The sequence below is a fragment of the Scomber scombrus genome, chromosome 6 (assembly GCF_963691925.1).
Source record: "Scomber scombrus chromosome 6, fScoSco1.1, whole genome shotgun sequence".
NCBI lineage: Eukaryota > Metazoa > Chordata > Actinopteri > Scombriformes > Scombridae > Scomber > Scomber scombrus.
In genome coordinates, this window is record NC_084975.1 from 24,243,933 (window position 1) to 24,267,565 (window position 23,633).

At 36.8% G+C, this 23,633-nt stretch overlaps 1 protein-coding gene across 1 annotated transcript; it reads left to right on the forward strand.

Moving 5' to 3' along the window:
• The first annotated feature begins 526 nt into the window (after positions 1-526).
• LOC133982500 (mucin-5B) lies at positions 527-22,433 on the forward strand. Its single transcript, XM_062421554.1, has 36 exons — positions 527-597; positions 778-809; positions 3,721-4,015; positions 4,137-4,251; positions 4,903-4,990; positions 5,075-5,187; positions 5,274-5,487; positions 5,594-5,719; positions 6,545-6,662; positions 6,747-6,901; positions 7,675-7,777; positions 7,911-7,966; positions 8,067-8,204; positions 8,315-8,479; positions 8,556-8,650; positions 8,765-8,891; positions 8,982-9,237; positions 10,170-10,219; positions 10,334-10,434; positions 10,537-10,688; positions 10,800-10,938; positions 11,016-11,123; positions 11,213-11,392; positions 11,477-11,716; positions 11,866-12,022; positions 12,206-12,334; positions 12,568-12,718; positions 15,386-15,572; positions 16,590-16,634; positions 18,240-18,408; positions 19,042-19,143; positions 19,268-19,308; positions 20,677-20,727; positions 20,843-20,971; positions 22,136-22,228; positions 22,341-22,433. The coding sequence occupies exons 1-36, from the start codon at positions 527-529 to the stop codon at positions 22,431-22,433; spliced, it is 4,584 nt and encodes a 1,527-aa protein (XP_062277538.1).
• Positions 22,434-23,633: the final 1,200 nt, after the last annotated feature.

The window sequence follows — 23,633 nt, forward strand, 5'->3', positions numbered from 1 at the left end:
GTTATTGGGCAAACTGTATTTCTCAGGATTCTTTTGTATTATTGTATAAATACAATGATCTCATTCAATCAAAAACGTTATTTAACCTCAAAACTTAATGTTTATCAAAGGAAAAGTGAGTTTCATCTTTGTCAGGGGAAAATATGAGAATGAAGAATCAATTTTTCAGGATGTCTAGTCACCCTACCTCTGCCACAAGTTCAGTCTTCTCATCAGATGCTGTAGGCTACATTTTCCGTGTTCAGCGTACTTCTTGTCAATTTATTTCATTAGATCAATTTAATAATCCATTCTGAGGGGCCCAGTGGCCCAGAGTCTCGCTGCCCTTGTGGCATTTGCCCAATCTGCCAGATTACCAGTCCATCACTGATTTCTAGCTTTTCAAACATATTCAGGGACCAATATATAGCCACAAGTCTCAGTAAGATTTAGGTCAGTTGAGGAAGGGGGCCAGGTCATTACTCGGTCATCTTTGAGGCCTTTTGTGGCTAGCCACGGAGAGGAGTACTTGTCCTCCATAAAGATCATGGCTATCTTGAATTCTGAGGACTTCTTCCTGCACCAAAGCTTGAAGAAAGTATCCTCCAGAAACTGGCAGTAGGTTTAGGAGTTGATTCCCATCCATCTGGTCCATGAAGTCATTCTCATTTCATCTGTCCATAAAGCCTTTGAGATATCTGCCTTCAGGTATTTCTTAGCCCAAACTTGACACTTCAACCTGTGGCTCTTATTCGGTGGCAGTGTTTAGACCCTCTTTACCTTGACCGTGTCTTTAAGCACTTCACACTTTGTACTCTTGGACACCCCAGGTAAGTTTCAGTTGTGAAATATGGTAGCACTGAAGCATAATGTGTTCCTAGTAGCTTCACGTTTAAAGCTTGTCAAGTGTTTAGCAGTTCATTTATGCCTTTTCTTCTCCATGCGTTTTTTTTTTCCTGTTGATTATTCACAACAAAACCTTTGATTGTCCAGCAGTGAAGAGTTTAGCATCCATCTGAAAAGCATTTTACAAGTTTTGGCATTTACAATTTTACATGAGGTATATTAAGCTGCCTAATAATTATGCACACCTCAATATAAGGTGTTAAATACTTCAGGCATCATCCTCCTTCATTACACAAATAGATATCAAATTATTAAATCCAATAAGCATTCAGGCAAGTTTCTGTGGTTTGGAGTTGGAAAATGTGCATGGAAATAATGATTAGGTCAGAATATTCACTTGCCTAATAATTGTGCATGCAGTGTAGATGAACAGTTGGGAGTTTCCCAAAAGTTATTACAATTCATCCTGAAGAAGAGAAATGTCCGTATCAAATATTATAGCAATCTTTCCAGTAGCTGTTGAACTGTTTGATGTGATCACAACCACATGGAACTACATGTTAGCAGAACAGGAAAAGTCAGGGGGTCACTAAGAAGCTATTAGGATTCATCGTCTGGGCACATTGAATGTCTGCACAAATGGCAATCATTTCAATAATTGGGAGATATTTTCTTGGGCTGTGGTGGCCATCGGCTACAAATTATACTGGACAGTGGGTGTCAAAAATGATATTGGTCTCACTAACCCAACTTTTGTCACAATCTCATTTTCTATATGCAGGTACCTCAAAGTGGCAATCTTGAAAGTCTCAATTTCATTCTCTATGGCGGCACCATATGGTGTTAAGTCTGTTGTGTTAGGTCGACCATACGTTCTCTGGCAGATCAACCACTGGGTAATGGAAAATGCGTCACTAAACACCCGGTTCGTAGTAATCATAATACTGCAAATGCAAGAACTTTCATCATTGGCCATAGGCTCAATGACCTTTGTGTTACCTCATTCAGCAATAGATGGTGACTTAAAAGATATTTCTTTGAATGAAAATCTTTGAGATTATAACTTTAATCTGTAGGCACAACAGATGGTTACATCGGAACTAGCTTATTGGTAAAACTTACTTTTAGTGTGTACTTTACAAACAATGCTACCAAGTAAGTACAAAGGGTCATGCTAGACTGTCAATAAACATTTCAAAGGTCTGTAAGTCTTTGGCAAATGTTTGGTCAATGTGTGGTCCAGTGATTTATGGATCTACCATAAGAATTCACATTATGCATTTCATTTTATTTTATCTTGTGTTTATTAATATTACCAAGTGGTTCGACATCAGTGGTTGGTGGATTTGAGAAAAAAAGACTGATATGTGTTTTTTAAGCCCGACAGCATCACTAAGAGTGTTTTTTTCATGTCAGTTTCGGGTTGCACTTGACACAAACAAGACCCACAGTGAGGTTAAACCTGTGGGAGGACATTCTGGTAAGCTGATTTCAGTTAATCAAGACCAGTGAGTCTGTGTCTGTTGGGAAAAGGAAGGTTCTGTTTGCTTATAGCTTCAGAGACGTAAGCGCCGATTTACAGATTGTGTACACATGACGAAATACTTTCTGAGTTTTCTCTTATTAAGTCTCAAATTACCCCCACTGAAGTATGCATTTTATGAATTGTATCTCCACTTAATTTGATATTATGTTTATTAATGTTATCAAGTGTGTTTTTATTTTTCATCTTATGTTACATTAATGTTTCATCATATAATTTTGTGTTCTTTTATGTTTTTCATGGGAAACACTTGCTGCATGTAATTTATTTTGTTATAAAGCCCTTTGAGCCGCATTTCTTGTATGAAAGGTGCTATACACATGAAGTTATTATTATTATTATTATTATTATTATTATTATTAATATTATTAATACTATCAACACATTTACTCAATCCTTCAGTAAATACAAACCAAATCTTGAACAGCCTATTGTACACTCACTGCACCAGCGAGAAAAGTCCACAATAACACAGTTTAATATACACCGAATAAAACTGTATTATAATAAGAACGTACATTTTAATGATTCATCAACCGCACTGTATGTCAGTTGGCAATTTTAAATATTTCTCTTGCTTATAGGATGTATGTTAATGTTTACCGAAGATTACCATCAAAATAGAACCATGAAGCATGAGCATTGATAAAATGTAAGCCTGTAGCTCAGTCACGCCTATTGTAAGACTGTTTTGATAACTCTTCATAGACACTGATGTTCTTTTCACAGTCAACCTTAATGATTGATAGGATTCTTCATGACTTAGACAAATGTAGATCAATTGTTTTTATAAGCAACCTCTTTATGGGCGTGATCTAACTGGATACAAAAACCATAAGGGTTGACTCCCAAGTTTCCTCTCTTACCCCTCCTTCACGGCAAACACCTAATGAAATATATTACATGACATCGATAGTTTGGTACCAGTTGGCTGAAGAACGGACTACTCATGAGAACAGCCAGAATGTCGCTTGACTGGGTGATAACATGGTTCACCCTTTGCTTTGGATTATCTGTAGTAACTAGTGGTATGTATACTGAGTGGGATACAAAAATAGCTGCATATATCATGTGCTTATATCTACGCTTAGATTAGACCTCATCCAAACAAATTGTCCTGTAGTGTTTATCAAGTATAAAGGACCCTATTCTGAGAAGGAGATTTGATCAAATTAATGTGAAGTGTTGGATTTTTGTCATGTATATACTGATTTTTTGCTTTACAATATGATATGAAAACAATAAACAAGAAATTCTAATCAGATGTTTGTGTGTTACAGCTTTTAGGTGTCCCTCTTCAATGAGTAGAGGGTTATTGGCTATCTCAGCAAAAAATGATTTACAACTTTAAGTATTGTATAATGAATGCTATTTCACCCACAAACTAGAAACGACATCCCCCGATTTCCAGTTGTGCAGTACGTGGGGAAACTACCATTTTAAGACTTTTGATGGAGATTTTTTCCAGCTTCCCTCTACTTGCAACTATATCCTTGCATCCCGTTGTAAGGGAAGCTATGAGGATTTCAATATCCAGCTCCAAAGGGAAGAGATAAATGGGGTCACCAGCATTAAGAAGGTCTCTATGAGACTAGATGGGGTCGTGGTGGAATTGTCCAGCTCTTCCATCAAAGTCGATGATAACTTGTGAGTCTGTAGTTCAGTTCTCCTTGTTACGAGACTGTTTTGATAACGTTTCATCAACACTGATGTACTTGTTACAGTCATGCTTAATGTCTTATAATCTTACAGTGATCTCCCCCTCTAGTGTCACCATACCATTTAGCCAGGTTGGCATTTCAATTGAAAGATCTGTCTCCTATGTCAAAATCGTGGCAAAGCTGGGTTTGAACATCATGTGGAATGAAGAAGAATCTTTCTGGGTATGTGTACTTACATTGAACTTGTCATATGATTATACTATAATTAATAAATGACACTGATTTACATTATTGTTTTAATAACTGATACATAAAGGTCACTGAGCTGTGCAAATATTTATGGTATATTGAGTTTGGCCACTATTCAGGAATTGCATTATGTGTCATTCTTACTCCAATTAATCCATTATAAATCAAAGGTAAGCAACTGTGAAGGGTTCAGTGTCTTAAGTGACACTTACACAGGACATTTTTTGAGTTAAGTTCGTAATACTACAGGTGATGTTAAAATGCTAAATATTTAAGAGAACAATTCACAACCAGTGTCTCCGAACAACAGCAGAAAAGGGATGTAACTCTAGTTACTCAAAACCAATATTCATTCAACAGCATACACTTTTGTTGAAAACACAAGTTGTCTGTCTCCATTAAAAGTTCAGTTGCTATTACGTTTGTAGTAGATGACGTTTTCTGAGCTGTCGCACTAAATGTTCAAACCTTCCATTCTTGTTAGATATGGTTGAACACCAAAAAGAAAGTCAGCTTCATCAGACTAATACGCAACAAATGACATCTGGAAACAAGTACATAATATTAACTGTAATGAAGACATTTCTTCTTTATTTGTACACTTTATTCAAACCTAATTTTAAGGTTGAGCTGGATGCAAAGTTCAAAAATCAGACATGCGGACTGTGTGGCGACTTCAACGGAGTTCAGATGTATAACGAGTTTAAAACAGGTAAATAAGATACTTAATACAAAAGCTTAAAACAAGCCACACAATGACAGTATTCACATTTACTATAAACTTTTTTTACTTTAGAAACAGGGGATTCTATAACTACTGAATATTTTGGAGAGGTCTGGAAATCCAATGGTCCTACTGAAAAATGTGAGGAATTTTCCTCCCTAGCCACACAGACCAATGCAAATCAGGTAAGTAAATTACACTGGCTTCAAATATACAACATTTAAATACAATTTAAATACAATTTAAATGCATTAAATACTTTTGCCAACAGAAATACCTGTGTAAGGACATTCTGTCTGGACCTGCATTCCTCAGCTGTAGAGACCTAATTGATACTGACTCCTTCATCAACGCCTGTGTTAAGGACCTGTCCCACTGTAACAGCAGTAGTTTGTCATGCTTGTGTTCAACCATATCAGAGTACTCCCGTCAATGTGCTCATGCAGGTGGAAATCCACAACAATGGAAGACCGCACAACTGTGTGGTAGGTACAGGAATAAGAAAATATGCAAGTTTGAGCTTTGATGTTGTCTCTGTAGTTATTTATCAGATTCATTCTCTCTCAATTGTAACATTCTTGTGTTGAAAAGCTGAAACATGCCCATTCAACTTGGAGTACAGGGAATGTGGTAGTCCGTGTACAGACACTTGCAGCAACCCCCAGAGAAGCCAAGTATGTGAGGATCACTGCGTGAATGGATGCTTTTGTCCATCTGGTATGTTTCTTGATTTTAAAACCAGTTTAATCTACTTTTGTACAGAAACCAGCAGTTGTCAGATTTTTTAAAGAATTAGTCTATATTGATTTCTAATTCATGTTTTGAATTACTTGATTTTTGCTCTTGACTTTAACGATTACTGTAAGGATTTAGTAGGCCTACTTCATGCTCTCAAATTACTTTAATTACTTGTAACTTAACTGTAAAAGAAACTGAAATTACAGTTTTAGCAGCAGGCTAGCATGCTGGTTTGGTACTAAGTTGTCTAGGAGTAACAAATGAATTAGTCCATATGAACATATTTAGGCTATCTCTTCATGGGCAAGGACAAATGTAATGAATAACACTCTTCTTTATAGAGTTCTAATGCTACATCGGACAGTGTAGGTGTAAATGTACTATACAGTAACACTGTTTAGCCTAATGTACCACAAAACCATGGAAATTGTCACCTAATGTACGCTGAAATATAAATGTGGTGGTTAGAATAAATGCAGTTTTGTTTTGATTTTGGATGGCGATGTGTCGATATACTTAAGATTCAAAATTAAACATTTTTTGTTGTCTTTCTTACACATATGTTAATACATCATGTCAAAAACATTGATAAATATTATCATCTTATTCATTTGTGCTTACCATTTAATCAAGAAAGCAATTTTTTCCCTCATGACACCTTCCGGGCTCCAGCTCTGGTATTGACATTAAAATAAATAAAATAAATCCCTGCACCACCCACACATGTATGACTACACGTTTTGCATTGTCCAGAGCAGTTTACTGTGGGCTTAAGGCTAATAACTTCATTATGCCTCTCACAAGGGACTGTCTTTGATGACATTACACAAAGCGGGTGTGTTCCTGTTGGCCAGTGCTCTTGCTTACACAAAGGCAAGTCATTCAAACCAGGGGAATCCTACTCAAAGACATGTCAAAAATGGTAATAACCTCACAATCTTCAATATAATTTTATATTTTAACGTGTATTTGAAGCTCAGTCAAACTGACTAAACTCTGTTGACAGCACTTGTACACAGGGTCAGTGGAGCTGTGAGGATATGAACTGTCCTGGTATCTGCTCCATACTGGGTGGCTCCCACATCTCCACCTACGATGACAAAATATACACTTTCCACGGAGAATGCTCTTATGTTCTCTCAAAGGTGAGGTATTCAGAGTTAAAGGACAGGTTCACAATTTGTCTTACAACAACAGTCAGGTGCCCATTTTTACTTTGAAACAGTTTATTTTTCTGTGCATTTCCAGTGGGGACAATATCCGCAGTCTTCATTCAAATAAACCAATATGACGTTATATTCAGAGAAACTTAGGCATGCATTTTTTGCACAGGACAATGACTGGAGACATCACACATACTTTGGAAGTATGTTCAGGGGGCAAAAACAATTTCACTGTACAAATGGGCATGTTAGTAAGTTGTTAAGACTGTCCTCTAGAGAAAAAACACAGATATTTGCATTCAAGTGACAGAAGCTCTCTAGTGGCCATAGTGATTATTACAGGAGCAAAGAAGGAAATCAGCTGAAGTTAATATATAGTGTCAAAGTCATTGTGAGGAGGTCAGTGTGGATGGATGGATCAACAAAATATTAGACTTTAATACAGGAGAACGATGTTCATATCCCATTTACAACCGCAAGTTTAAAAAAAATCATGATCATGATTCTTGTTGTTACCTAAAATTAATGAAATAATCATTTAAACTCAAATCACAATGTTTTGCTAACCACCTGCCATAGGGACCTGAATTTTTTTTTGTAGACATTCAGCCTTTGTTGTTTAAACTGGAGGACTTATTGATATTGTTTGAAAAGAAAAAGTGAACCTATCCTTTAAAGCAATTTATCCCTTGATTCACAAACCAAATAGCAGTACTTGTAAATAATTAAGTGCATTTTTTTTAACTTCTTGACTTTAGGAAGTCAATGGGACTTTCACTGTCCTGGGTGACCTGAACACATGTGAAAAGTCAGATAAATCAACTTGCCTGTCTGCAGTCACTCTACTACTGCCAAAATATCTGGTAATACTACAGTATATTATTGTTTCCACCTAATAAAAACATATTTATTGGATTTTCTCCATAAAATATACTTCCATTTCCATGTTTCCTGATCTTTTAACTACATATTTTGTCATTTTTCCGACTGCAGATGATTGCAGTTAGAGCTAACGGACAAGTTTTTGTCAGGAAACTATTCTCTCAACTGCCTCTTTACATGGGTGAGTGGTTGGTTCATTTCGGTATTCATCACAGATAACTGACTTTGAGTTTATGTTAATTCAACTGTTAATTCAATGTGAATATGTTTTTCTCCCACAGATGACATAACCATCTTCAGCCCATCAACATTTTACATTGTTATCCATACCACCTATGGGCTTCATCTTGATATTCAGCTCACACCCATTATGCAGGTTTACATCAAAGCATCTGTGTCCAATAAGGGAAAACTCAATGGTGTGTTTTCATTCTGTACCTTTTTTGATTACACTGCAAAATATCCACTATTTCATTGCATGTTTTATTGTGTATTTCATCTTTTTTTTAAATGTATTATCTTTATGCAGGTCTTTGTGGAGATTTTAATGATGTTGAGGCTGATGACTTCAAAACCACACAGGGACTGACTGAGGGAACAGCTGTTACATTTGCCAACACTTGGAAGACCAAACCAAGCTGTCCAGATGTGACAAACATACTTCAGGACCCCTGCGATCTGAGTATAGACAAAGGTAGGTTAACTGACATTATGCTCTGTATGTGTCATTTTTCAAGGTAACCATCTAACATGTTAATTTGTTCTTGTAGAAAAATATGCCAAATACTGGTGCTCCTTGCTGTCAGACAAAAAAGGAATTTTTGCCCGGTGCCATTCTGAAATAGACCCACAAGACTATCACGATGTAAGCTTTTTTTCTTTCTTTTTTTTACGTGCGGTCTAATATATGTGTGCGTATGTATTTTTTATTCATTGTTTAAAAACAGCATATTTAGCTTGTTGCTGTTTCTCTCCACAGTCTTGTATTTATGACACGTGTGCCTGTGAGGAGAGTGAGGAGTGCATGTGTGCTGCCATCTCCTCCTATGTCCATGCATGTGCTGCTGCAGGTGTCTCACTGAGTGGATGGAGGAACACTGTGTGCCGTATGTTTTACCCAAACAATCAAGTGTGAAAATGAGAATTTATGTGTCTTATTTAAAAGTGGCTGTAAGTGAGGTGTTTTCTTTCAACAGAGAAATACACAACCGGCTGCCCTTCTACTTTCGTGTATGGCTACCAGATGACAAGCTGTGGTCGCACCTGTCACTCTCTTGGTCAGTCAGACTTAACATGTGAGGTTGAATTAACCCCATTTGATGGCTGCGGCTGTGCTGAAGGAACTTACCTAAATGAAAAGGGGGAGTGTATGTCAGCCTCACATTGCTCCTGCTATATGGAAGGCAAGAATGTGCAGTCCGGGGACATCATGAAGGTCAATGGAAAAACTTGGTGAGGATTTCAATATTTACAGACACATTATGGCAACAAATTATTCTTAAATCTGTCGTTCTAGGTCATGGTGAACTAAGCAGATAGCCTGCAATGTGAGTGAAAATAACTTTGAAGTGTAACAAATTTCCAGCATGTGTTTTGAAACACTGTTTCAGTATGCAGGGGGAAATTGGTGGTAAGCTTTACCATACAAATAGCTTACTAATACCTGCCTCGCACAGTGTAGTGGTCTTACTGCTAATAACATAGATGGAGATGAACCTGGCTCATCCGACAACAGGGCCAAACACAACTATGATATGGAATTTATGAAATCTTGTTTTAAAAAAAAAAAAGAAAAAATCCTCAGTATGTTGTAAGTAGTGAAGTACTGGCCTTCTGTCTTTCCCAAAAAAATCAAGCAATTATTAGGCTTATTAATGTGTTGAAGGTCGAAGGTACAGGTTACCTCAGTGTTTAGCAGAGCAAAAGGTCCTAGTTTTGAGTAATAAATCAGATGACTCTCTGTGGTAATTTGGTGTTTTGAGGGTTTCTTCCCAGAGCTCAGGATTTCAACCTGTACTCCAAAGATAGTTTTTTTGAATTTGAAGCTCTAAACTGGCCGTGTGAATGTAGTTATCATTTTGTACGTGTAATAGACAGGTTAATTTTCCAGGTACTCACTGCATCTTGCTTAATGTGTGCTAGGATAGTCTCCGGGACCCTGCAACCCTTAAAACAATAAGTAGTTAAGATAATGGAGGTGTCAAGTTATCTTAAACATGGACCATTACTTACTGAGGTAAGTGATGGATCCTAAGGCTAGACTGGTTGGGGACCTCGGCCCTGGATAGTTCATGTTTTAGCAAGAAAAGAGCAGAAATTGGCAAGAAACAACAAGAGGCTTTTCTTTCCTTTGTCCATGTTAACTATCTTTCTGTGTATTTCAGCTACTGCCATGCGGGAAAATTAAGCTGTAAAGGCAGCTACATATATGAATGTAGGTACAAAGCACTCACTTTGTCATAGCATTGCTTGTATAGCAAAGCATAGTATGAGCAATTCAAAGCACGCAGTGGTGTCCTTTGCAACACACTACTGTCTTTGTCATCAGCATGCTACGATCCAATGGTTTTCTTCAATTGCTCGCGTGCAGAGGCCAGTGACAAGGGATCAGAGTGCCAAAAAAGCTGCCAGACTCTGGACGCAGAATGTGTATGATTGAGATTATGTTTAATACATTTTGTTGCATATTCTACACATGTATTCAAAATCAGATGAATCACATATTAAATGCATTGCTGTCACACTGTATAGGTCAGTACACAGTGTGTCTCCGGCTGTGTGTGTCCTGATGGCCTTTTGTCAGATGGTAAAGGGGGTTGTGTTAAGGAGGAGCACTGTCCCTGCACATATGGTGGAAAATCCTATAAATCTGGACAGACAATCACTGTGGACTGTAATACCTGGTGAGTGCTCTTGTACTACTGTAATGTTGTGCTCTGTCAGTTCATATTTCCTTGTGTCCTTTTTGAATTTTGATATATAACTTTACATAAATGTATTATTTCGAATCATAGCACTTGCAAAAGCAGAAAATGGGAATGTACGGATCATGAGTGTGGTCAAACCTGTACAATATATGGAGAAGGGCATTACATCACTTTTGATGAAAAGAAATTCTCCTTCACTGGGGACTGTGGCTACGTCTTCACTCAGGTATCACACATACTTATATTTAGTCTTTGTGCTTTGGCTAAAGTAAATCTTGTGATACTGACATTAATATATTTTAGGATTACTGTGGGGATGATATGAATGGCACGTTCAGGGTCCTGACTGAGCGCAATCAATATGGAATAACTGAAAGCAGCCATTCCACTGCTGTCAAGCTCTTCTTGGGGGTACAAAACACTACTACATGCAATTTAGATACATTTGAAAAGTGCTGAAAATATCTGTGAGTATATTTTGTTTTGTTTTGTTTTTTCAGAACAGTGAAATTGTTCTTTCAGAGGAAAATGTCAGAGCTATCAAACAAAGCAAGGGGTTAAACATACCCTATAAGGTTCACACTATCGGTATGTATCTTGTCATTGAGGCAAAGAATGGTCTTGTTCTCATTTGGAATAAGAAGACAACAATCATGATCAAACTCAGCTCCACATTCAAGGTAGGTGGGCGGACATACAGCTTGTTAGATACAAATTCATATGGTTGCCATTTTACAAATTAACTACCTGTCATTTTATTCCAGGGCAAAGTGTGTGGTCTGTGTGGGAATTACGATGGAAATATCAAGAACGATTTCACCACCAGAAACAAAGACGTTGTTGTTGAAGCTCTTGAGTTTGGAAACAGCTGGAAAATGTCACCTACCTGCCCTGACACAGAAGCACAAAAGAATCCCTGCACTCTGTACTCCTACAGGCACGCATGGGCAGAGAAACACTGCAGCATTATCAAGAGTGAAGTGTTTGCTGCCTGCCATGCAAAGGTAAAACTGGCTAGCAATATTACATGGCATGTAATGTCAAACAATGTCATAGCAATTAGTCAAATGTCTAAACAATGACTTTCTATGTAATTAGTTAGCAGAGAATAATTCAGCCCATACTTGCATTTATAATGACTTCTTTTAAAAAGGTGGATCACCAAAACTATTATGATGCCTGTGTGAGAGACACATGTGCCTGCAATACGGGAGGAGATTGTGAGTGTTTCTGCTCGGCTGTAGCAGCCTATGCAGAAGTCTGTAATAAGGTCGGAGCCTGTGTGAGATGGAGAACTCCCAAAATCTGCCGTGAGTGTTTAGTTGGTGTAAGGAAATAAACCTAAAAAAACACAGTGTATAACGATTATCGTAATCTGTGAGCATCAGCAAGTTTACGAACAAAACTTGACTCACTTTATTATGAAGATTACATACATGATTATGTAATGTATTATTGTATCTTTTTAATATTCCTTTCTATTGTTTCATTAGCTCTATTCTGTGATTTTTACAACACTGATGGAGAGTGTGAATGGCACTATAAGCCTTGTGGAAATCCGTGCATGAAAACATGCAGTAATCCCTCAGGAAGATGTTCCAATCAAATTCCTGCATTAGAAGGTATATCTAACATGAAAGTGATGGTTTATTTTATTTTAAGGTTATAATTATTCATGGAAAGTTGACTGAACATGTATGACCCACTGCACAGACAATGCTAAACACAGTTGTGCTTGCCTGACGTGTCACTGATTTTTCATCTATTTTCACAACTCAGAGTTTCTCACATGGTTTAAGGTGGCCTTCTTGTCTGTGCTAGTATTGCGACTTACAGTAGCATTTATCTTTTTAAGGCTGTTATCCAACTTGCCCACCCGAACAATCTTATTTTGAAGAAGTTACCATGAAGTGCGTGTCAGAGAAGGAATGTGGCTGCTATGATGATGAAGGGAAGCATTATAAAGAAGGAGAGATGATGACACCAAAGGAAAACTGTCACAAGTGGTAGGGCACTTTCCATCTTCCTAATGCTGAAGCTGGTGAAAAAGCGAATGATCACCTTTATATTGTTTTTGCAAAAACTGATGAAATACTGTATGTATACTGATATCATACAATTATGTATTTTAAAGTACTATTATATAGGCGCATTAGCTGTAGCTTACTATATATTTTTGTAGATGTATCTAAATACATCTACAAAAATACAACAAGACAAGACGATAAAGTATTATATGTACATACATTGTGTTCTTGATTTATCTTTTTTTAAGAGAAACCTTTCTTTAATTATCTTTCAGTTATTGTTATTCAACAAAGGTGGAGTGCTCCTATGATGTGCAAGGTGAGTGTAAAACACAACATTATGGTTAAGATGATCCGTGTGATAGTCAGTGACAAAATCATCATTACTTGTACTATACAAATATCTTGAACACACATTTGTAACATCTGGTAAAACGATACAGATCCATATAATGTATTGTCTATCTTTTGCAGCTTGCACTTGTTTATATAATGGGCACATATACGACTATGGAGATACAATCTATAACACCCATGATGGAGATGGAAGCTGTATAACTGCTGTTTGTGGAAAAAATGGAAATATCACTAGAGAAATAGAGCCTTGCCGTACAACTACAACGACCGAAACACCGACTTCTACAACAGTCTTTGTTTTTTCAACAACTCAAACTGTCACTCCAAGCATTTCAACTGAGTCAGTGACTACAATTCACACATTCTCAACACCAAGAGTTTCTACAACAACAGCAGTGCCACCTTCCTCATTGCCTTCACCTGCAACCACAGAATTTGTCTCACCACCCACCACAGAAATCACAACCAAGAAACCAACCACAACCACAGAAAAACAAACCACAACCAGGGAAAACCCAACCACGACCACAGAAAATCCCACAACAACAGCATTAATTACTGAAAACCCCACCACAGAAAAACCAACCAGAATAACTGAAACACCAACCGCAACCACAGAAAAACCAACTCCAACCACAGAAAACCCCAAAACAACAGCATTAATTACTGAAAACCCCACCACAGAAAAACCAATCACAACAGAAAAACCAACCATAATAACTGAAACACCAACCACAGAAAAACCAACTCCAACCACAGAAAAACACACAACAACAGCATTAATTACTGAAAACCCCACCACAGAAAAACCAACCAGAATAACTGAAACACCAACTGCAACCACAGAAAAACCAACCACAGCCACAGAAAAACCCACAACAACAGAATTAATTACTGAAAACCCCACAACAGAAAAACCAACCAGAATAACTGAAACACCAACTGCAACCACAGAAAAACCAACCACAGCCACAGGAAAACCCACAACAACAGAATTAATTACTGGAAAACCCACCACAGAAATCACAACCACAGAAAAACCCACCTCGCCCACTTTTGAAACCACAACATTATCAACTTCAACTCTTCAGTCTTCAACCCCAGCTGTATGTTTCTGCAAGTACATGGATCAATTTTTCTCTCCTGGTAAGCAATGTGATTTTAACATCAGTTTTTGTTCATGTTGTTATCTTATTAGATAGTTATACTTGTTTTACGATGCAACCTGACTCATCTGATTACAACTGGCCGCCTTAATGGTTTTTGTCTTGATTTTCTCATGTAATTGGTGATTTTGCTCTAACTACTTTGTTTTTGTTTTTGTTTTTACATATAGATAGCTTAATGTACAATATAACTGATGGAGCAGGCTGGTGTTTTACTGCATATTGCACTCTGGCATGCGATGTTAAGAAGACTGCCGGACCATGTAACCCTATTACTCCAACAACTCCTGCCACCACCACCACTGGGTCACCAAATATTACAACTACAGGATCAGGGGGACCACCAAAAGACTGTTCATATCTCACGCCATCCAGAAAGGTAATTGAATTTAACTATACACATATATATTTTAAAGGAACAGATCATTTACTATTCATCCTGGGGCTCAATACCACACCCTATTTACAGGCATAAAATGAAATATTCTAGCGGTACAATTCTAAATACCTTATATGTAACTGAAAGACATATACAAGTAAACCCAAAATATCATATATTATCTACACATTTCATCACGAGTGTAATTGTATATATCAACTTAGAATAATATGTACAGTATATGAAATAATATCCTTGTTTCCTGAATCACATGCACATGTCCATAAAACAAATTCCTCCAACAGCTCATATGTCAAATGTTCTATGAATGTATTAAATGTTTTTTGTTTTGTTTTTTTGGTAGTAAAGTTGAATTTTGTCCTACACAGCACGGCGAGACCTGGAATTTAAACAATTGTGCAAATGAAACATGTGTCAATGGAAAAGTAGTAAAAGAACATGTGCCATGTGATCCAGGGACCCCACCTACATGTGAAAATGGGCATCCCCCAGTTAGGGTTTATGATAAAGATGGCTGCTGTTTCCACTACGAGTGCAAGTGTAAGTTAAAATGAAGGCATAAATAATGTCATATTCAAGCTACATCTTAAATATACGTGTATATATGTGCAAAATATACTGTTTTCTTTGGTATAACACTCACTGCTATTATCTAATTGTTGCAGGTGTTTGCTATGGCTGGGGAGATCCTCATTTTGTGACATTTGATGGTCATTATTACAGCTTCCAGAAAAACTGCACCTATGTCCTGATCAAAGAGATCATTCCTCGATACAATTTTACGATCCTTATTGACAACATAAACTGTGATGACTTTGTAAATTCAACCTGTCCTAATGCCTTGATTGTGCAATACAAAGACTATGAAATTATTCTTAAACAGGAGAGGAACCCAAACACAGTGAATATGGTAAATTGTGCAAATTGCTTTAACTTAATTTAATTATTTTACTTGAATTTATTTAAGTACTATGCAGTGATAATATATTGTTCTGTGTTGTCATATTCATGGTAAATATGAAGAAACCTGGGGCCTTTTTTGGGAAGACTCTCACAAATTTCACTAATTTCTTTAGGTATACATTAACGGCAAGCGCATAACTCCAACCTACGCTAATGATGACTTGACCATCACAAATACTGCAGATGAGCTGCTTCTGAGAATCCCGGCAATTGAAGCAGCTGTGATGTTCAAGGGGCTATTATTCAGTGTTGACTTGCCATTTTCCCTTTTCCACCACAACACGGAGGGACAGTGTGGTGAGCTGATAATTTGCTGTTAGAATGAACTTCTCGAACAGATGAGGCTGCACCTGATGTTAATAGATCAAAATATACCACCGGTACTAGAATTGATGTGGACGTGCCAGTGAATGTTACATATAAGGTGGATTGATTTTTTTGTAACAGTCAATGTTTGCTTTCACTAGGTACCTGTGACAATGATAGAAAAAATGACTGCAGATTACCAACTGGCCAGATTCATCCCTCTTGCTCTGAGATGGCAGAGGAGTGGTACGTAAAAGACAAGAATAAGCCAAATTGTAAGCCTCCTCCTACACCAACACCAATGCCAACAACAACACCAACAACAACAACAACAACAACAATGACACCAAAACCAACAACCACAACAACCACACCAAAACCAACAACACCAAAACCAACAACAACAAGCACAATACCAACAACAACAACACCACCAAAACCAACAACATCAACACCAAAACCAACACCAACAACAATGACAACACCAACAACACCAACAACAACAACAACGACACCAAAACCACCTCCAACAACAACGACACCAAAACCAACCACAACAACAACAACAGCAACAACAACTACGACACCAACAACGACACCAAGACGCACAACAACGACACCAAAACCAATACCAACAACAGCAGCAACAACAACAACAACGACACCAAAACCAACAACAACAACAACGACACCAAAACCAACAACAACGACAACGACACCAACACCAACAACAACAACACCAAAACCAACAACAACAACACCAAACCCAATACCAACAACAACAACACCAACCACAGCAACAACAACGACACCAAAACCAACAACAACATTGACAACAACAACAACAACAAAACCAACAACAACAACAACACAGACAAAAACAACACCAAAACCAACAACAACAACAACAACCACAACATCAAAACCAACACTAAAACCAAGACCACCAGTTTGCAGACCTGATATCTGCGAAATTTTGATCAGCAAGTAAGAATTTAAAGTGTATACATGAATTGAATATAATGTAAATTAAATCTCCAGTATCACTTGGATTAACAGCTTGCTCTGTTTTGATTTGTACAATTAGGGTGTTTGGGAAATGCCACGATGTAATTTCACCACATAACTTTTATGAGGCCTGTAAATATGATGTTTGCCACACAAAGAATCCCAGCATCAGTTGTTCCAGTATGGAGATCTACGCCATGTTGTGTGCTCAAGAGTATGTCTGTATAGACTGGAGGAAGACTACAAAGGGACAATGTGGTAAGATGGCTTTGTTGTAGTGGTACGCAAACACTGTGGGTAGCTGTGGCTCAGGAGGTAAAGCGGGTTGTCAATTCCTGGCTTCTCCGGTCCACATGTCGAAGTTTCCTTAAACAAGAGACTGTACCCCAAATACTCCCGATTGCCCCCAAGATTTAAACAACTTCATCATCAAACATATTAAACATATGTCAATGGACAAGTTGTAACATAATATGTGGAATGTGACCCAGACCCATTGTGTGAGTGTTTGAATGATTAGATCTCCCTGATAAGCAGCTTGGCACCTTGCATGGCAGCTCCTGGCTTTAGCGTATGAACGTGTTTGTAAATGGGTGAATGTGCCATGTAGTGTAAAGCACTTTGAATGGTCAGGGGGCTAGAAAGGCAAAATGTAAGTGCAGGTTTTTCACCATCAGTGTAGTCATCTGAATTTCTTCTTTCATCATTTTGATATGTAAATCAACTTTCTATTATTTTAGGACCTAAATGTGAAGGAAATAAAGTCTACAACCCATGCGGACCACTTGTTGTACCAACTTGCGATGCAAGGTAATCACTCATTTTTTTCTGTAAATACCCATAATTAAATAATCGCAGCAGCTTGAAATTCTAAAGAAAAATGTATTATTGAATTTATGAAATAACTGCAGGTTTTTTTTTTTCATCCATTCTTTTCATACATAGATACAATGATAGGTATGTACCAAAATGCCAGGGAGACAATAGAAACAGGGTCCCGCTCTGTAATCAATTTATGGAGGGATGTTTCTGCCCGAAGGGGACGACTGTGTTCAGTACAAAAAACACCATCTGTGTTTCCTCCTGTAAGAGCATTTTCTTAAATGACCAAAAATCTGATTTAAAAAAAAAAAGAATAAATAAATTTAAGGCTGCACTGATTGTTTTTTCTTGTTAAAGGTTGCACTGGACCTGCTGGCCAACCTAAAAAGGTAAATGCAACAGTGCATGATTTTCATCATTTCACATTTTTCGTGTTTGTTGTTGCTGTGACATTAACTCTGTTTCATCACTCAAACAGATTGGAGACATTTGGCAGAGTGACTGTCAGAAGTGTGCTTGTGTTGAGAATGAACTGAGTGTTCAGTGTCAACCCATCACATGTCCCATTCAAAAACCTGCAACCTGTAACAAGACAGGTGAGGTGTTGCTGAAACGGACAGAGGACTGCTGTGAGACATGGACATGTGGTAAGTGATTCCACATGCCTACATCTGCTGACATAATGTTGTAACAGAGACAGGTATAATACAATGGTAACAGTTTTTTGTTTTAGTTTTTTGGGAAAAAATGATACATACAAGATCAGATAAAGATCAGTTTATCAGTCATTGGGAGTACTATTTAGCCTGTGAAAATACTTAAATAATGTTTTCTGAAGCTCTAAAGCCAGAGAAAATATACCCGAAAGTGTTATTTCAGTTTGATTAAAAATACTTTTACAAGAATCTTAACTGAAAACCTGGCATAAAGAAAGCATTACAAACTGGGGGTCTAGGTGGGTCTCACAAGTGAGTTACATTTGAAGTTTAACCCATACCAGGGACAGAAATTCAGGATATTGTGGCTTAATGGAAGTCAAATGCTTTTTTAAAGTCCATTTAAGGGCCCATTATTAAAAGTTTAGGGTGGCATATTATATAGGCACACTAAAAGAGTATAAGAGAAAAAATTGGACTTTTTTCACAATTAAGAAACTCATTCATAATTGAAATAATGTTACATATATTGAGGAATATATATTATAAATATATTATAAATTATTTCAGTTAGTGTATCTTACTTTTTTTGTAATCTTGGTTTCATTTTAATCCAACCAACAGAATGTGACAGAAACACCTGTCCATTGCCAACAAAGTGCAAACTGGGATTTGAGTTGGAGGTCCACATCTCAACTGGTAGCTGCTGCTCCACGTACACCTGTGGTAAGCTCTGTGTATAGGCTTCAGTTACATTTACTTCTAGTATTACTGTGTGAAAGACCTAAAAACTGAACTAAGCATTTAAGCCTTTAATTAATCATATCTGTTTACATTCTTTATGATCTAGTACCCAAAGGCGTCTGTGTCTTTAATAATACTGAATACAAGGTAAGCAGTAATATAATGTATATATTTTACGTTTTCTATTAAGTCTACATGTCTAAGTGTTGTATGCCAGATGACAAAATAAAAGCTTTAAGACAATTCTATGTATAATAAATGGAAACCTAAAGAACTACAATTTAGTCCTTACATAATTCAGTGTTAAACATATCTAAAAATATTTTGACAGAAAAATAGATAAATGTTTCAACAAATAAATGTTTCCATGAATAAGTATAGTATAAAGTAAAACTATATATTAACTATGTATCTTCATCAATCATTTTAGTTGAATATAGCTCACCATTCTTCAGCACTCTAATCAATATATAAAATATATTTGTGGGAAAACAATGTACCAACCTTTGATTTTATTTCTTGATATTTATACAAAATGGTTCACATTTTATTGTCATGCTACTGAACTGCACAGCATGTTGTATTCTTAGTACAGCTATATCAGAAAAGGCAGTGTTTCATCCTCATGTAATGACTTTTATTATTTTACAGCCAAGTATGGAGTTCTCGACACACCCTTGTGAATTATGCTACTGTACTAATGAACAAGATCCAGACAGCAAGTTGAATCTCGTTGCATGTGCCGAGAAGCTCTGCGTTTCCTGTCCAGAGGTACGTTTAAATGCCACTATTCAAAGTATAGCTGTTTTTTTTAAGTATAGTTTAGTTTAGTTAAATATAGTGAAAGTGAAATAGCAAATTCTGTTTGACAACTACGATATTTGAATCATAATTTCAATCAATTTCAAAATCTATATAAACATACCTTTGACCTGCACAGCAGTTGTTGATGCATTTTTGTTCTTCATCTGAGCATGCTGATAAGCTTGAATGTGTAAATTTGGAGGATGCAGCCTTAAATGCTGGCATTGACTAGAAAGATGAAAAGAATATGTTCTCATGCATCTAAACAGTTATTTAGTTGTGTGCAAACATTTTGGTTTTGTCTGTTCATGTTATGAGACATGAGATGTCTCTGAGATTTCTGAGTTAGTAGAGGTGAATAAAATGTCTTCTACTGAATAAATAGTCCTGTGTATTCCACAGTTATCCAGATATGAAGGGCAATGTCATTTTTTCAAAGGAAACTATGTTCTGACCGCCATAAATTATGCATTCCATTCACTTCAATTGCTTTGGGGTTAGGAAATTATGGATGTGACTACTTAACACTAGTAATATCCAAAATATGTTTTTCTTTAAGGCTGAAATATTGTACATACTACTACTTACTAATTATGCATTAATTAAAGTGATCCATAAAGCTGCAGACCATGTTGATGTTTGTGTGTGTTTTTTTAATAGGGCCATGTGCTTGAAGCTCAATCTGGACTTTGTTGTGGATCTTGTAAAAAGATAAGCTGTATTCTGGAGCTCCCAGGTTTCCCTAATCCAATATTTATTGAGGTAAGTAAATTGTAACGGAGACACCTTTCGAATCGGTGCCTCATGCTCTCGTAACATTAAACTGTTATTAATCAGAAATGTTCATATTGATTGACCTCTTCTTCTCTTCCAATAGTCTTCTCACACTTGGTCACCACCAAATGACAACTGTACCAAGTACTACTGTGAGAAGGTGAAGGATGACTTTATCCTCTCTAAAAATGAAACAAAGTGTCCCGAGTTTGATCCACAGAACTGCGTTCCTGTGAGTATAATTCAGACCAGAAAGAAGTACAAATTCTCATTTCTGGCAGCTAAATATCTGAACCGATGCTGACTTATGTTGCAGCGGACTTTGCATCTGTGTCTGTAACAGTTTTAAGGTTTAAAACTGGCATCTGCCAGGTATAAATGAAAATGATAAGGGATTAGTTTTGCTATCTCTGCTAATGCAAAAGATTATTTACCTTCTTGATATTAGACATTTGATTCAGGCAAATAATTTTTAAAGACAAACACATGATGAGACATTTAGTTTTAAATTCACTGACATTGTATGTAGAAGACAAAATAGGCACTGTAAACTCAATACATGTAAATGGACTGAAATTATGAATACTATTGGTTAATGTATAATGTTAACGGTGCATATGAGGGAAGTAAATACAAATACATATACCAAATGTGCTAAAGTACACATAGTGAAGAAGAAATAGCTTCATATCACCTTGAGCAAAAGTATTTTTACAAGTGAGTCATATGTGACTTTGTGTTTATCTAAATTCTGACATCACATATTGTTTATTTTACAGGGTACTGAAAAAAGTGACATGAACGGTTGTTGCATAACCTGTAAGTATGAGTCGATATCATACATACAAATTAGACATGTTCAATTATCCTTTCCTTTATGAAGCTCATTCACAACTTGTAAAAACAAAGGTTTCTTAATTTGACTGATTTCACTCTCAAATGAAACATTAATTTAATGTCATTCTCAGGTCCTCTCAGCATGATTTGATTGTGGTAGAAACAGAAAATGCAACTCATAATTATATTCATAACTTATTAATTTGTGGATATCTTTTTAAGCTTTAAGCCCCCTTTTTTGTCAGACCATTCATCTAAAAAACCCAAAATTGATGATTCATTTTCTGTGGATCAACCAACCAATTGACCGACTAATCATATCAGCACTAAATGCCTCCATGATAAAGAGTCTTGATACTTTAGGGCTCATTGGGTAGACATCACCTATAATGCTGTTATGATTTGGAAACTCATAAAACCTGGCCGGAGTATATTCGCAACAAAGGCTAAATCTTCCAACATCGACCCATCCAGTTATCTAAGTGGTAGATTTCATTTGGCTACTAAAATACATGTTTTTATTCACAGGTGTTCCTCGTTACAACTGCCAAACATACAGAAACACGACCTACCTGGAGACAAAGAACTGCAAGTCAGTTGTGCCCGTGGAAATCACAACCTGCAAGGGGTCCTGTGGAGGGTCCTCCTCAATGTGAGATTTATAACAAAGATTCTCAGTCTGTTCAGTTTTTCATGTGGAGGGTTATTTGTTTACATTGTACAGCGAGGCACTGATGGTTATCTGGAACTGTCTTTATTTACAGGTACTCGGCAGAGAGCAACAGTTTGATGCATTCATGCTCGTGCTGTCAAGAAATGGCCACCAGCAAGAAGGAGGTGGAGATGATCTGCTCTGATGGCACAAAGATAGAGCACTCCTACATTTCAGTTGACAAGTGTGGTTGCCAAGTGGCTGAATGTAAAAATAACAAAACCGAGATTAACTTTTAAACATTACGAAAGGCAAAGGTTTTACTGAACGGAATGTCTGTCAAATATACTTTTATAATCCTTAATAATTCCTCTTCACTCCAAAAAAAAGTCAAGACTCAATATGTGAAGACTACCAGAGGCACACGTTGGGGTATTAGCTGTCAGATTAAGGCTGAGCTGTATCAGCAGTCCCATATGCCAAATTAAACATTTTAAACAACTGAAGTATTGTGGTTGGAAATGTTTAGTACTCTGAGCTGTTGAACCTGCATGGATTTACCCATAGTGCTAAATAGTGATAAAATGTTTCCTGCACCTCTAGGAATTGGCACTTTGAACTTTCACGATACCTGCCGTTACTTTGCTAGCACATATTGGTGTCATGGTGTCTCTTTTAGTTTTTGAAGGGCTGGGTCCTTTTCTCAGTGTTTATCAATCTTCATGTGGGGTTTTCAGTCTAAGAGGGTGTTTCTCTTCCTGTTACTATAAATGACACAAGAAGACACAAGAATGGGTTCAGATGTGCAGTGCATAGTAGCAATACTTTGACTTTCTTTTGCATTGGACATGAGAAATATATTTCAATCAATCAATCAATCAATCAATCAATCAATCAATCAATCAATCATTTAATCAATCTTGCAACAAAACAGTCCAAATAAGTAACAATTAGCATTAATCAACAAATTAGCAACAATATATGTGCATGAGAAGGTGGGGGAGGGGTTTCAGTCCCATGGCAGTGGCCCAAGGATAGGAGCTACTCCCTGAGAGGCGGTGCACCCAGCACCTCTCTAGATCTGGACAGTTGTGGTAAAACATTAAATATAGATTTTACTTTCAAATAATTGTTGACCATTATTTCTTACTGCTCATTTACATAAATTATCTCATAATTTGATGAATATGTCCTAGTAATTAAGGAAAGAGTGGAAAGAATATCCACATTTTTGGATGTTTCAAACGTCTGTCAAATCTGAATGTTTTCATTGTCATTAAAACACACTTTTATTTACTGATGATCATTTGTTCTTGTGTTTTTTTTATTGGCTATTTCCTAAATAGAATTTATTTAAGGTGTTGACATGATGCATTGTTAGTAGTGACAAATATAATTTTCAGAG